At 45.2% G+C, this 12,006-nt stretch overlaps 1 protein-coding gene and 2 pseudogenes across 1 annotated transcript; 1 reads left to right on the forward strand and 2 right to left on the reverse strand.

The window, feature by feature from the left end:
* The window catches only part of LOC128589234 (glutamine synthetase-like), a 159,103-nt pseudogene that overhangs the window by 60,027 nt on the left and 87,070 nt on the right, over window positions 1–12,006 (forward strand).
* PATL2 (PAT1 homolog 2) lies at window positions 978–11,661 on the reverse strand. The gene is made up of 16 exons (XM_053595543.1): window positions 11,623–11,661; window positions 11,239–11,329; window positions 10,183–10,382; window positions 9,061–9,135; window positions 8,280–8,422; window positions 7,710–7,778; window positions 7,332–7,473; window positions 5,396–5,516; window positions 5,210–5,307; window positions 4,962–5,015; window positions 4,738–4,868; window positions 4,440–4,599; window positions 3,147–3,287; window positions 2,246–2,337; window positions 1,571–1,720; window positions 978–1,134 (listed from the first exon to the last, which is right to left on the reverse strand). Exons 1-16 carry the CDS (start codon window positions 11,659–11,661, stop codon window positions 1,116–1,118), a joined length of 1,725 nt encoding a protein of 574 aa, XP_053451518.1. The 3' UTR covers window positions 978–1,115.
* On the reverse strand, window positions 6,561–6,764 carry LOC128589571 (uncharacterized; annotated as a pseudogene).

Genomic DNA, 12,006 nt, shown 5'->3' on the forward strand with positions numbered 1-12,006 from the left:
GTGCAGATCCATCATGAGGGTGTGGATCTGAATGAAGTAAAAAATATCCATTCTGGGCGGCGCCTGTGGCTCAGTGAGTAGGGCGCCGGCCCCAAATACTGAGGGTAGCGAGTTCGAACTCGGCCCCGGCCAACTGCAACAACAAAAAAAAATAGCTGGGCGTTGTGGCGGGTGCCTGTAGTCCCAGCTACGCAAGAGGCTGAGGCAAGAGAATCGCCTAAGTCCAAGAGCTGGAGGTTGCTGTGAGCTGTGACTCCACAGCACTCTAACGAGGGTGACAGAGTGAGACTTTGTCTTTAAAAAAATATTATATATATATATATCCATTGTAACAGGTAGAGAGTTGGGAGTAGGTTAAGTAGTGGAGATTTTCCTCATCAGTATGGGAAGCAGAGGAGCAAAGAGGTTGAGGCTAGAGAAGGTGTGGAGTAGGCATTTTGGAAAGGTAGTACCTTCTTAACTGTTGTGAACATGGAAAAGGAATGTGTGAAGTGTAACCTCTATTGACAGGCCTTCCTGGCCCATTCAATCTACAGTTCCCTCCACTCCACTCTCTCACCATCCAGTTTTGCATTTACCATAGTATTTATCACTGGATATTTTGTGTCACTTTGTGTTCAATCAGAATGTAAGCTTCAAAAGACTAGGGATGTTGCCTTGCTTGCTGTTAATCTTGTCCCTAAAACAGCGTCTGGTGTTTAAGAGCCCAGCCAGTATTTTTGATGAATGCATGGGCTGTTAGTTAAAATGAAACCAAGCACTTCCTCTCACCAGGAATATATTTATATCCAACCCTCCTAGCTCAGCTAAGGCTATTTTCTCTTTATAAAAAGTTACAACAGTGAAGCAATTTCTGAAATTACATATTTGTTACTTATAACGAGACCTTGTCCCAATGCATGATTCTGTTATCTCTTTAATTATACATTATGCTATGCCTTATTTTTTAGGCACATCATTTTGGCTTTTTGAAGGATATGAAAATGTTTGGGGCAGGGTCCCAGTATATCACGGCATAAGAAGTATCTTCAGACTTTCTGGATCACTATAGACATAGCTCATACAGCTAATTGATGATTAAACTTCCCACGTATACATATTCCAGAACAAATTGATCAGTAGATCCAGGCAAGCCTACAGAAAGCACAAGGGTTAACTACAAACACAATTCCATTTTACAAGTATTTATATGACTTGGTTAGTAAACTAGCTCTTTCCAGCAGACAGATTCTGAGGACAGAGATGACCTCCACGTTATTCATGCTTCTTCCCTGGAATATTTTATATTAAATGAATAATTCAGTTTCTCAGATTAATTCTTGCCCTCAAATTGCTTAGTGCTATAAATGACCCACGTTCTTAGGGATAAATCAAAAGGTTTGGCTGAAGAAATGGTCCATTGGATCCTAACGTGGACTTTTTACTCAGTAAATTCCAGAGTGTCCAGAACTACTTCTAATAACACGTGATCCTCCATGCCTATACTTTGAAAGAAGTAGGGAGACGAGTAGTAACAAGACCAAGATTGGGCTTGAAAAGGGGCTATGACCTTGTTTCTGACATAACTTACTCCATCCTAGCCTCCAGCTGCTGAACCAAGTGTTTGTCCACATGGTGACAGAACAGGGGAAGTAGGTTGCTGGGCAAGTTAAGGGGTTCTGCCAGAGAGGCTGTCGGCATTTGGGCTATCTCCCGGGCAATCAAAACCACCATATTTGTCCTGGAGGGAATAAACATAAATAAGTATATTTGTGTTTATGCAACTAACACTTAGAGCCAAGGTTTCTTATTCTTCCAATGCCAGTACCATTGTCCCTTACCCCCAGGTGGAAATTAACAGGGAGTATTTGCATGATTGGTATATGCCAGGCAATGCTTAGTGCTTTATCCATTTTCCTTCCTATTTAATCTTAAGAACTCTAAAGGAGTTAGTTCCATCATTCTTAGTTTATAGATAAACAGATTAAATAGTGACATAACTTGCCCCAAAGATATGTTGCTAGTAAGTGACAGAGCCAGAATTCAAACCTAGGTCTGTTTGACTTAAAGCTTGTCCCTTTAATTACTGTGTAGGCTGTATAGCAAAAAAAAAAAGAAAAAGAAAAAGAAAAAGAAAAGAAAAGAAAGGAAGAAAGAAAAAAGCAGAACAGCTTCTCCTTCTACCCAGTACTTAAATATGCCACTCTGGAAATCTCATCTGGCTCAACCTCCACATCCTACAGGTATTGCAATAGTATGATCTTACCAATGGTCACGATTTGGTTCCTCTTGGGGAGATTCCAGGGATACCAGCTGTTCCCCATGACTCAGCAGGGCATAGAGCAAAGATATTCCAAACTGCAAATGATATACATTCCAGGGCAAAATGAGTTTACCCTGGCAATCAGGGCTTCCCAACTATCTTCCCAACTAAGGAGCAGGTTCACATATATAGATGGCATTCAGTACCCACAAGAGTTGTCAGATTTTACAATTGTGAGCCAAAGAACTCAGACCTTTCTAAAGGAATCACTACTCTGAACTTCCCAAAAGACACTCTTGGAGAGCTGATTAAGTGTTTATTTCTAGTGTTTATTTCAGGGCATCAGTCTATAGACCAGATATGGATCCAGAAATCTGAGGCATATACTCTATAGACTGCACTTTAAGAAGCTCTACTTTAAGCAAGATCTTCAGAGTGGGTTACACAAAATAATCCTGAGATCCTAGAAGATGATATCAGAACTTTCACATCTAGAGTTTCATCCTTTAAAACTTTATTATGTACTTAATATTACATGTCTGTATATCCTATATATTACTATATGTGCACTATATGTACATGATTTATAAAAATATGGATGATATGGTTCAGAACTTAATGAAAGGGACACACAATCAGAAGTTTGGAGACCTCTGCTCAAAAGGCTCATACCAGCAGCAGCAATCAGGAAGCTTGTTAGAAAAGCAGGTCCATGGGCCCCCCTCAGACCTACTTACAAATGATTATGTGGGTGAGAGTACGGAACCAGGTTTAATAAGCTCACCAGGTGATCCTGTGCGCAATAGAAGTTGAGAAGCATCAAAGAGGATAAGATTTGTGGAGAGAAGAGCTGTTCCACCTGGAAGCCATCTATGGAAAGAGAAAAGCCTCCCAGACATGTTACCTGATTTTGAAGCACAGCAGTGACTGGCCGCTCAGAGGAGCCAGGTGGCAGCAGCAGGAGACTATGGAGTCCTTGGAGGAGTTCATGGAAGGTCAAGTGACTGATGCATTTTCCCAGAGGTTTGAACAACATTTGTAGGGCCTGCAGATGATCAGTAAGAATCTCTCCCAAATGCCATAAAACTTTTCCTTCTCCTACCGGCTCTTTCCTTGCTGACCTGCCTTTGGCACCTTCCTGGTCAGGTGACTTACCAGGCCTATCTCCACCAGGCGTGAGGCGTAATTCTAGCACGTTGGGAGGCTGAGGCGGGTGGATTGCCTGAGCTCACAGGTTTGAGACCAGCCTGAGCAAGAGCGAGACCCTCTCTCTAAAAAATAGTCGGGCCCTTGTTGTGGTGGGCACCTTGCAGTCCCAGCTACTTGGGAGGCTGAGGAAAGAGAATCACTTGAGCCCAAGAGTCTAAGGTTGCTGTGAGCTGTGATGCCACAGTACTCTATGGAGGGCAACAAAGTGAGACACTGTCTCAAAAAAAAAAAAAAAAAAACAACAACAACAAAAAACAGGCCTATCTCCAACTCATGATTCTCCCTCTTTAAGTCCCTTCAGTATCCACTTATTCTAGGATGCCTTATCTTAGAAAAGTAGATATGAGGGGCAGCGCCTGTGGCTCAGTGAGTAGGGCACCGGCCCCATATGCCGAGGTTGGCGGGTTCAAACCCAGCCCTGGCCAAACTGCAACAACAACAACAAAAAAAAAAAATAGCCGGGCACCTGTAGTCCCAGCTGCTCGGGAGGCTGAGGCAAGAGAATCGCGTAAGCCCAAGAGTTAGAGGTTGCTGTGAGCCATGTGACGCCACGGCACTCTACCCGAGGGCGGTACAGTGACACTCTGTCTCTACAAAAAAAAAAAAAAAAAAGTAGATATGAGACTCCATGCTTGCCAGGGAGTCTTTATCTTTTCTCAAACCTCCAGAGCACATTCACCTGTGTAGCCATACACCTGTTTTTTCTATTATTCGTCATACCTGAATATGATCCACTGTGCCTATAATAGTTTGTTCTGTAACTTCCTCACCTGAGAGTGGCAAGGCCAGCACTCTCACTGCCCAGAATCTTCTCTGGCATTACTGGGGGCTGGGGAGTGGAAAGGAGGAAAGGTCCCTAAACCACCCAGGAGACAATTCTCTACTCCAGTGGTTCTCAACCTTCCTAATTCTGAGATGTATTTTCATTGTTACAAAGGGGTTGCGACCCACAGGTTGAGAACTGCTGCTCTATGCCATGGCGCAGTACCTGGTCAACCACATCCCTTCGGATGAGGAGGGGCAGATGGTGGGTGATAGCCAGAAGAAGGCTAACAGCCTGATCCTGGGGCAGGAAGGGGAGCAGCCGGGCCACCAGGGCCTTCCCCTTCCTCACAGATAGCACCTGCAGGAAGTCATCTGCTGCCCCCCTACGAGAAAAATGAGAGCATTTTCAGGGTTCAGCATAGCTGAGAGGGCTACATGTCAGATGGGAAAGGCAGAAGCCAGGCCAATGTCCTTGCTGCTCTTTCCCTTCCTGGGTTGACGTGGGACCCTCCCATACTCACTCCAGGTTATTGTGCTCCTGGGGCTTTAAGGCCTGGAATAGCTGCTCAATCTTGTTGTTCTGCTTGGAGAAATAGGGCTGTGGTGGCCCATCCTTCTGGCCCTCCTCTATCTCTAGTAACTGAAGGAACATCTGAGAATTTGAGGGTGGAAAAAGTAAATTTGAGCAACATCCCATTCTCAAAGGTAAGTTAGGAACTCATCCCCAAAGAACTGATTCTCTCACCTTCTCAATCCTATATAATACCTGAAGCCTCTGGCTACTTGCAGTTCCTGTATCCTAGGAGACAGGAGTGCCAGGTGATCAGCCATACCACCCTCCTTTGACTCACTAGAAATTGAACTGAAAGCCAGATATAAAATCTGATCACACTTCTTCACTCTTAGGTCACATTATGTACTCGTACATGAGTGTTATAGACCTTTCTCCCAAGCAGGGAAGTAAGAGAGGTTCTGGGAAGATCATGTTCCTACCTGCTCTTGAGTTCCATGGGATACAGCATCAATAGCTCGGCGAGGGCTAAAACATGTTGATACAGCTACCTGGCCCAGCGAACCCTCAATTCGAACAACTGCATGAAAAGAGCCAGCAGAGACATATTGCCCTCTGCTTTCCACCCAGATGCCCAACCCAAATAAACAGGTCGGTGCTGGCTCTACCTGACTCATAAGCCTCTGCCTTCTGTATATAAGGTGTCACCAACTTGAGGGAGGATTCAACCTTGTTCTTTTGTCCAAGTAGTTCATCTTTCTGCTTCTTATCCAGCTTCTGATAATACTTCTGAGAATCCATGGAATAGGAAACAAACCAAAAAACACTATACTCATCTTCTGAACTTAGCATTAATGTTCTCAAGTGCAACCTCTTCACATACTCCTACAGCATTCATTCCATCATCCTAGCTAATGATGCTAGCACCTTTAGATTTCCTAGAAGTTATTCTAAAGTGTTTAAGCACCCTGGGCCCCATGTCACTTGTCTTGGAATTCCTATACCAGGTACTTGAAGAGCAAAGTCTCACCACCACGTCTGATGACAAGGCAGAGAACCATGTGGAAAGCCTGGAAGCAAACCTGTTCCAGCATCTGCAAACTTCCTATATCCTTCACTTCCAAGTACACACACACTGCACACCACCTGTCCTCTTCCTTCCCATTTTAATCTTGTGATCCCACCTGTGCTTTCCCAAAATCAAAGTTATCTAATGGTGTGGAGGCCACTGGCAGCTTGAAGTACAGAACACATACTATGGATGTATTTGTTACATCTAATTACAACTAATGTATTTGTTAGTTGGCTTCTAGCTCAGTCTTATGCTTCTGTTGATTTGCTTAGCAGCTTAAACATCTTAAAGCTGAGAAATACTAAACTAAAGCCACTGAATCCAACAATTACTTGAATAAGGCTTATTTGTTTAGAAGTAATGCCAAAAATGCAAGAGTACAAAACCATTTCACTTTCAGTGACCCTAGCAGAAAAAAAGAGGGTGTTTGAGGCTTGGTGTAAGGAAAGTGGGAAGAAGACTAATGTAAATTGGAAGGAGATAAAGGTGGGGACCTTCATAGAGGGCTTATGGATGTTGAGGAGAAAATGAAACAGCTTCCAGGGGTCCTCAAACTACGGCCCGTGGGCCACATGAGGCCGTGTGATTGTATTTGTTCCCGTTTTGTTTTTTACTTCAAAATAAGATATGTGCAGTGTGCATAGGAATTTGTTCATAGTTTGTTTTTTTTAAAAACTATAGTCCAGCCCTCCAATGGTCTGAGGGACAGTGAACTGGCCCCCTGTTTTAAAAGTTTGAGGACCTCTGGAAACATGTTTGACAAAGATTTGCTTCATAAATAAAGGGGGTAGGAAGCAAGGGGAAATGAGTTGATATCTGGAAGCGTTTGCTCAACAAATTGAATCCCACTATTTATCAGAGATGCCTGTGTTTTAGACCTGAAACATACAAGGTAAGTAGGTGCATATTTAAACTGATAAGAACAGATACTACACTTGATCTTAGCCAAAAAGCCGAGAAGCTATAGGTGCATATTTATAACAAGACGTTTCTAAGACCCAGAAAAGTTTGTAAAGATGGGAGAATCCACATTTCCAGGGTGAATAGGCAAACTTTTAAGCAAAGAATGGAGACAAAACCCGAGTGGGGAACGGTGAATAATCCCGTCTGATGGAGTGAGTGTAGGAGAATAGAAATGAGCTTGAGATGTCAAGTTTAGAAATACTGCCCCTACTGTGTAGTGATGGTCTCTCTCACTTGAACAGACTTGGTCTCTGTGAACCAAAGAGAGAATCAGAAAAGATCAGAGAGTCTAGGGCAGGTGTCCTCAAACTTTTTAAACAGGGGGCCAGTTCACTGTCCCTCAGACCGTTGGAGGGCCAGACTATAGTTAAAAAAAAAAAAAAAAAACTATGAACAAATTCCTATGCACACTGCACATATCTTATTTTGAAGTAAAAAAACAAAACGGGAACAAATACAATCACACTGCCTCATGTGGCCCACGGGCCACAGTTTGAGGACCCCTGATAGGGAATCAAGGCCTATTTGACCCTGAGGTCAGAGGCTGGGACAAGCACCCTGGGGCTCACCTGATAGTAGTAGTCATCCATGTTAGAGTTCTCACTCTGCAGCTGAACCATCTCCACTTTTATCACCCAGTCCTTCTCTTTGCGGGTCATGAGGTTAGCATAGGCATCTGGCTGCTGAGTCCAAGGCTTCTTGGTTGAGGGACTTCAAACCAGAAAGAGCAACCTTTTAGACCTACCCACCCCTGCCGCAGAGAACCTCCCAAGAAGTGGTGAACAGGGAGTGGAGGTCTCTGGGAAGGATGGGGGTGGGCATAGAGGGGGAAACATTAGGAAAGTCTTAACTGTGCAGGGGCTTTGGAGGAGGTGGCTGGTCACAAGGAAATACCCAGCATGCAGACGTGCTCCCCTTAACCCTGCTCCTCCTTGTCTAGGCTTCACCTTGGTGTTCGACCACGCTGCTTTTGTTGCAGGATCCGTTGATGCTGAGGATGGAGCTGAGTCAGGTGACTAGAAAGACTTAAAAAGAAGCTTGGGCTGGATGGAAGGAACGCTTAGCTTCCTATCTGCTTCAGCCCCTGGTAAGCTCAGGTAGACATCTAAGGGAATCTTGTCTTTATGTGCCTCCCCAAAGTCAGTCTCATACATATTACAATCCCAGCCCAAGAGGGTTCCCATTCCCCCCAAATTTATTTTCCTGCAATATGGCTGCAGGGAATCATGGCACAGTAGAAAACCTTTTGGCCTAGTTGTGGTAAGTTCTGAGACCTAGTCTCAGTTCTGTCATGCTAATTGACCTCATATGAATATTTAATCTCCCTGGGGCTTCATTCCTCATCTGTGAGGAAGGGAAGACTAGATTCAGTTCTGTCAATAAATTTCTGTATTTTTCTGTGGCAGACTGGTAGGAGCAGCCACCAGGTGGCCCCTCCTGAGCCACCACCTCTGAGACCTTTAGGGAGAAACTTAGCTTGTCCTGATGCTGGAGTTTTTGGAACCCTGAAACAGTACCTGAATCTAGGGGGCCATGAGGCCGGCAGGCTACAGAAGAAAGATGGGTCTGGTGAGGGTAGTCGAGTTCCAAGGTTCCATGCTGGAGAGCTGGTGCTGGGAAACATAGGCCAGAAGGAGACTGCTGACAGGTAGTCCAGGGTCTGAGAGGGGAATTAAGAGGTCTGAGAAAGGGCCATCTCTAAAAGAGTGCTGCTTTTGCTGCTAAGGCTCTGTGAACTCAACTGCCTTTTCCCTCAAGAATGTCACCCAACATTTTGTTGTGCTTGGGTGGGGGCCCTCAAGCCAGCCAGTTGTTTCAGCAGGGTTTGTCACCTCCTAGGAAGCTGCTCTTCAGTACCAGACAATGTAGGGGGCATGTGTTTTTCTTGCTATCTAGAGCATTAACACCTCTTGATGGCCTCTCTATAAGTCTTCTCTTAGGCTTTTGTCTTCAGCCTTTGGGGCAGTACTCATATTTCCTTTTTTCTTCAATTATCATTCTCCCTGCAGGATTTCCTGGCCCTTGAATTTCTCTACCTCAGGCCACGTCCCCATCATACAGATAGTGGAAGGGCAGGGGCTATTTCCAGCCATGAGCTCAGGGCTGCTCATCGGCTGAAATATTTCATAAGGTAGGAGTAGGAATCTAGTTTGTCTTTTCTCATACGAACAGCCAGTTGTCCATCTATGCCCCTGGTTTGGTACACCTTCCTCCCTCAAGAGTAGATTGGACGTAATAGATGGAATTCCCCTCAGTACCCAATCACCTCTCACAGGGCAGAGACTGTAGGAGACTTACCTGCAACAGAAAGGAGGCAGGTGACATTCCCAGCACACCAGGGTCTTTGACTCCATGGGACCTAAGCATACCTCTCTGGAATAGGAGGGAGGAAAACACAGGCCTGAATGGGTCTTCTACATTCAATATGGGAATGGCAGAAAGACCAGCCATTCCAACACCCAGGAAGCAGCAGCTTAGCCCTTCATCAGGTTCAAAGTCAACTGGGTGAAGATTCCTCTCCTCCTCTGAAAGAAGTAAGACTAGTACATTTCCCCCCTTATTCACAGGGGATGCAATCCAACACCCCCACAGGATGCCTGAAACTGTGGCTAGTACTGAACCCCAAGTAGACGATATTTTTTCCTCTTCAGACATACCTATGATAGTTTATAAATTAGGCACAATAAGAGATAATTAAAAAAGAACAATTGTAATAATATAACAGAATCAAAATTAATGTCAATGTATTCTCTCTCAAACTATGTTTTTGTACTGTACTCATCTATTTTCAGACCGTGGTTGACTATAGGTAACTAAAACAATAGGAAGTGAAACCATGGATAAGGGGGAACTACTGTATTTTAGAAGTAGCTTCTAAAGCTACTCTCATCTCATCTCTACAAGGAAGTCTTTTCCTCTGTTTACTGGCTATGGGAGTCCAAGGGAACAAATGCCAGAAATTGAGACAGAGAAACCCAGGATCAGGCAAAGGTGACTCACCTTCAGCAACAGTAGCAGGGCCACCACCTATGGGTGATGCACAGGCCTGCTAGAATGGTTTTAAGGTGAGGACAGCATCAGAAACTAAGAGGGAGGCAAGATGTGGTGGCTCATGCCTGTAATCCTAGCACTCTGGGAATCTGAATGGGATGATCACTTAAGGTCAGGAGTTTGAGAGCAGCCTGAGCAACAGGTAAGACCCTGTCTTTATTATTTTTAAATAAATAAATAAAGCAACCAAGAGGGAGACTATAGGAAAGAGGGAATGAGAGAGTCCCTGACTCATGTTCAAGACTAAAATGGAAAGTGTTAATCCAGAACCTGTTTTAGAAAAAGGTAGAGAAGAGAGGGATGTTAACAATAGCCTGTGAGCTAGAGATGGCTCTGACAACACTCTCCCATCTCCTCCTGCCACAGTACTTGGGTGTTACGGACAGCACTCAGTACAGCTGGATCCCCAAGACCATTCTCTTCCTCCGGGTCTGGAGCAAGATCAGGATCCAGATCCTCCTCCCTATCTTCATTCTCTTCCTCTTCCTTCAATTGGGAGGCAGATACCAGCTCCTCCTTGGGAACCAAGGGACAGCAAGTCTTGCCTGGCTCTTGGGTTAAGTGTGGGCCTGAAGAGGAAGAGAGACAGGGGCTCAGGATGCAGGAGTTTTGTCTGAAAAGGCTGCTGCTCAAAAGTGTTTTGGTCGTGAACCATCTTCAGCACCACCTTCGAATGTGGCACCTCCTGTTCTCTAGGTTCAGCTCAGCCTCCCTACCCCAGGGTTTCCCAAACCACCCTGACTAACCCAGATGGAGTCTGGTAGGTGCCAAATACCTTCACTTTCCACATCCCCTCTTCACCTTCTTTATTCCACCCAACAGCTCTATCCATTTTTCTTTTTCTTTTTTTTTTTGAGACAGAGCCTCAAGCTGTCACCCTGGGCAGAGTGCTGTGGCATCACAGCTCACAGCAACCTCCAACTCCTGGGCTCAAGCGATTCTCCTGCCTCCACCTCCCAAGTAGCTCGGACTAAAGGTGCCCACCAGAACTCCTGGATATTTTTTGGTTGCAGCCGTCATTGTTGTTTGGCGGGCCTGGGCTGGATTCGAACCTGCCAGCTCAGGTGTATGTGGCTGGCGCCTTAGCCGCTTGAGCCACAGTCTCTGAGCCTGTTGCCTCTTTTAACTGAACAAGTGCCAGCTGCCCCAACTCATTGCAATTTAATCCTACTGTGCCAGGTACTTTATGTTCATTTACCAATTATACGAGGCTGTCCAGGGTGTCATTGATAATTTTACTACGTAGGTGAGAAAAATAAAGTTCAGAAAAGTGATCTCAGCTGCCCAGCATGATAAAGCCAGCAAGTGGAAAATTTGGAGCAACTTCCAGTGACTCTGGACACCCAAGCCCATGTGTGAAGCAGACTAGCAAACCTCCACATCGCAGGACTTTTTATCTAGACACCAGTACCCACTTAGAGATACCTTCAAGGCGTTCCATCCTGGCAGGCTGGCAGGCTTCCTCCTGGGCTGCATCCTCCAGCGAGAGAGCATTGCCAGCCTTGGGAAGGTAAACCTGAGACAGGGAAGAGACTCAGATATACCCTTCTCCTTAGTCAGTAGAGATGGTATGGCACCCCAAAACAGCCACGGTATCCTCCCAGCTAGGTGGTCAGAGAACTATTGACCCAAGGTCTCGAGGAGCAAGACTCTTGGGTCTCAGACTCCATAAATACCCACCCTCTCACTTCCCCAGCCAGGCTCTAGGGGAGGATTGAGAGACAGGGATAGGAGACAGAAAGAAGACTGCCCACACGGATGCCACCAGCCACAGCCTGTGCTTGGTGACGTGTTGTTGCTGACACCCACTGCCTGACTGTTGTCATCCCTTTGGCTTCGGTTAGCCATGGCAGCCTGGGCCAGGGCCTACTTGTTGCTCCTGGTTTTAAGAGTCCCAGCTCCTCCCCTGCTCACCTGTTAAAGGACCAGCATTCCCCCAACCACTGGGTCCTGGTAAAAGTATGAGAACATGCTAATGATAAAAAAAACCCTTGAGTGGAAAGAGAAATAAACTGCATTTTTAAACATCCAAGGTTGTGAGTATAGTTTATTGATATTGATACTTGGGGTGGAGGACAGATATTTAAGGATCCGTGTTTTCCACACCCTTCATAGGAACTTTGTGCAGTTTCATTTTAATTAATCCCTAGGTTTTGCTCCAAGAAAATTGGATAGGAAAAACGTGGGTAGGCT

Source organism: Nycticebus coucang, chromosome 6, assembly GCF_027406575.1.
Source record: "Nycticebus coucang isolate mNycCou1 chromosome 6, mNycCou1.pri, whole genome shotgun sequence".
NCBI classification, from domain to species: Eukaryota; Metazoa; Chordata; class Mammalia; order Primates; family Lorisidae; genus Nycticebus; species Nycticebus coucang.

Coding starts and splice junctions, on each gene's coding strand:
- PATL2 (XM_053595543.1), bottom strand. CDS start 11,661: ATGGCTAACCGAAGCCAAAGGGATGACAACAGTCAGGCA. Junction 10,383..11,238: donor CAGGATGGAACGCCTTGAAG/GTATCTCTAAGT, acceptor CTTCCTCTTCAG/GCCCACACTTAACCCAAGAG. Junction 2,338..3,146: donor CTGCTGTGCTTCAAAATCAG/GTAACATGTCTG, acceptor TATCATTTGCAG/TTTGGAATATCTTTGCTCTA.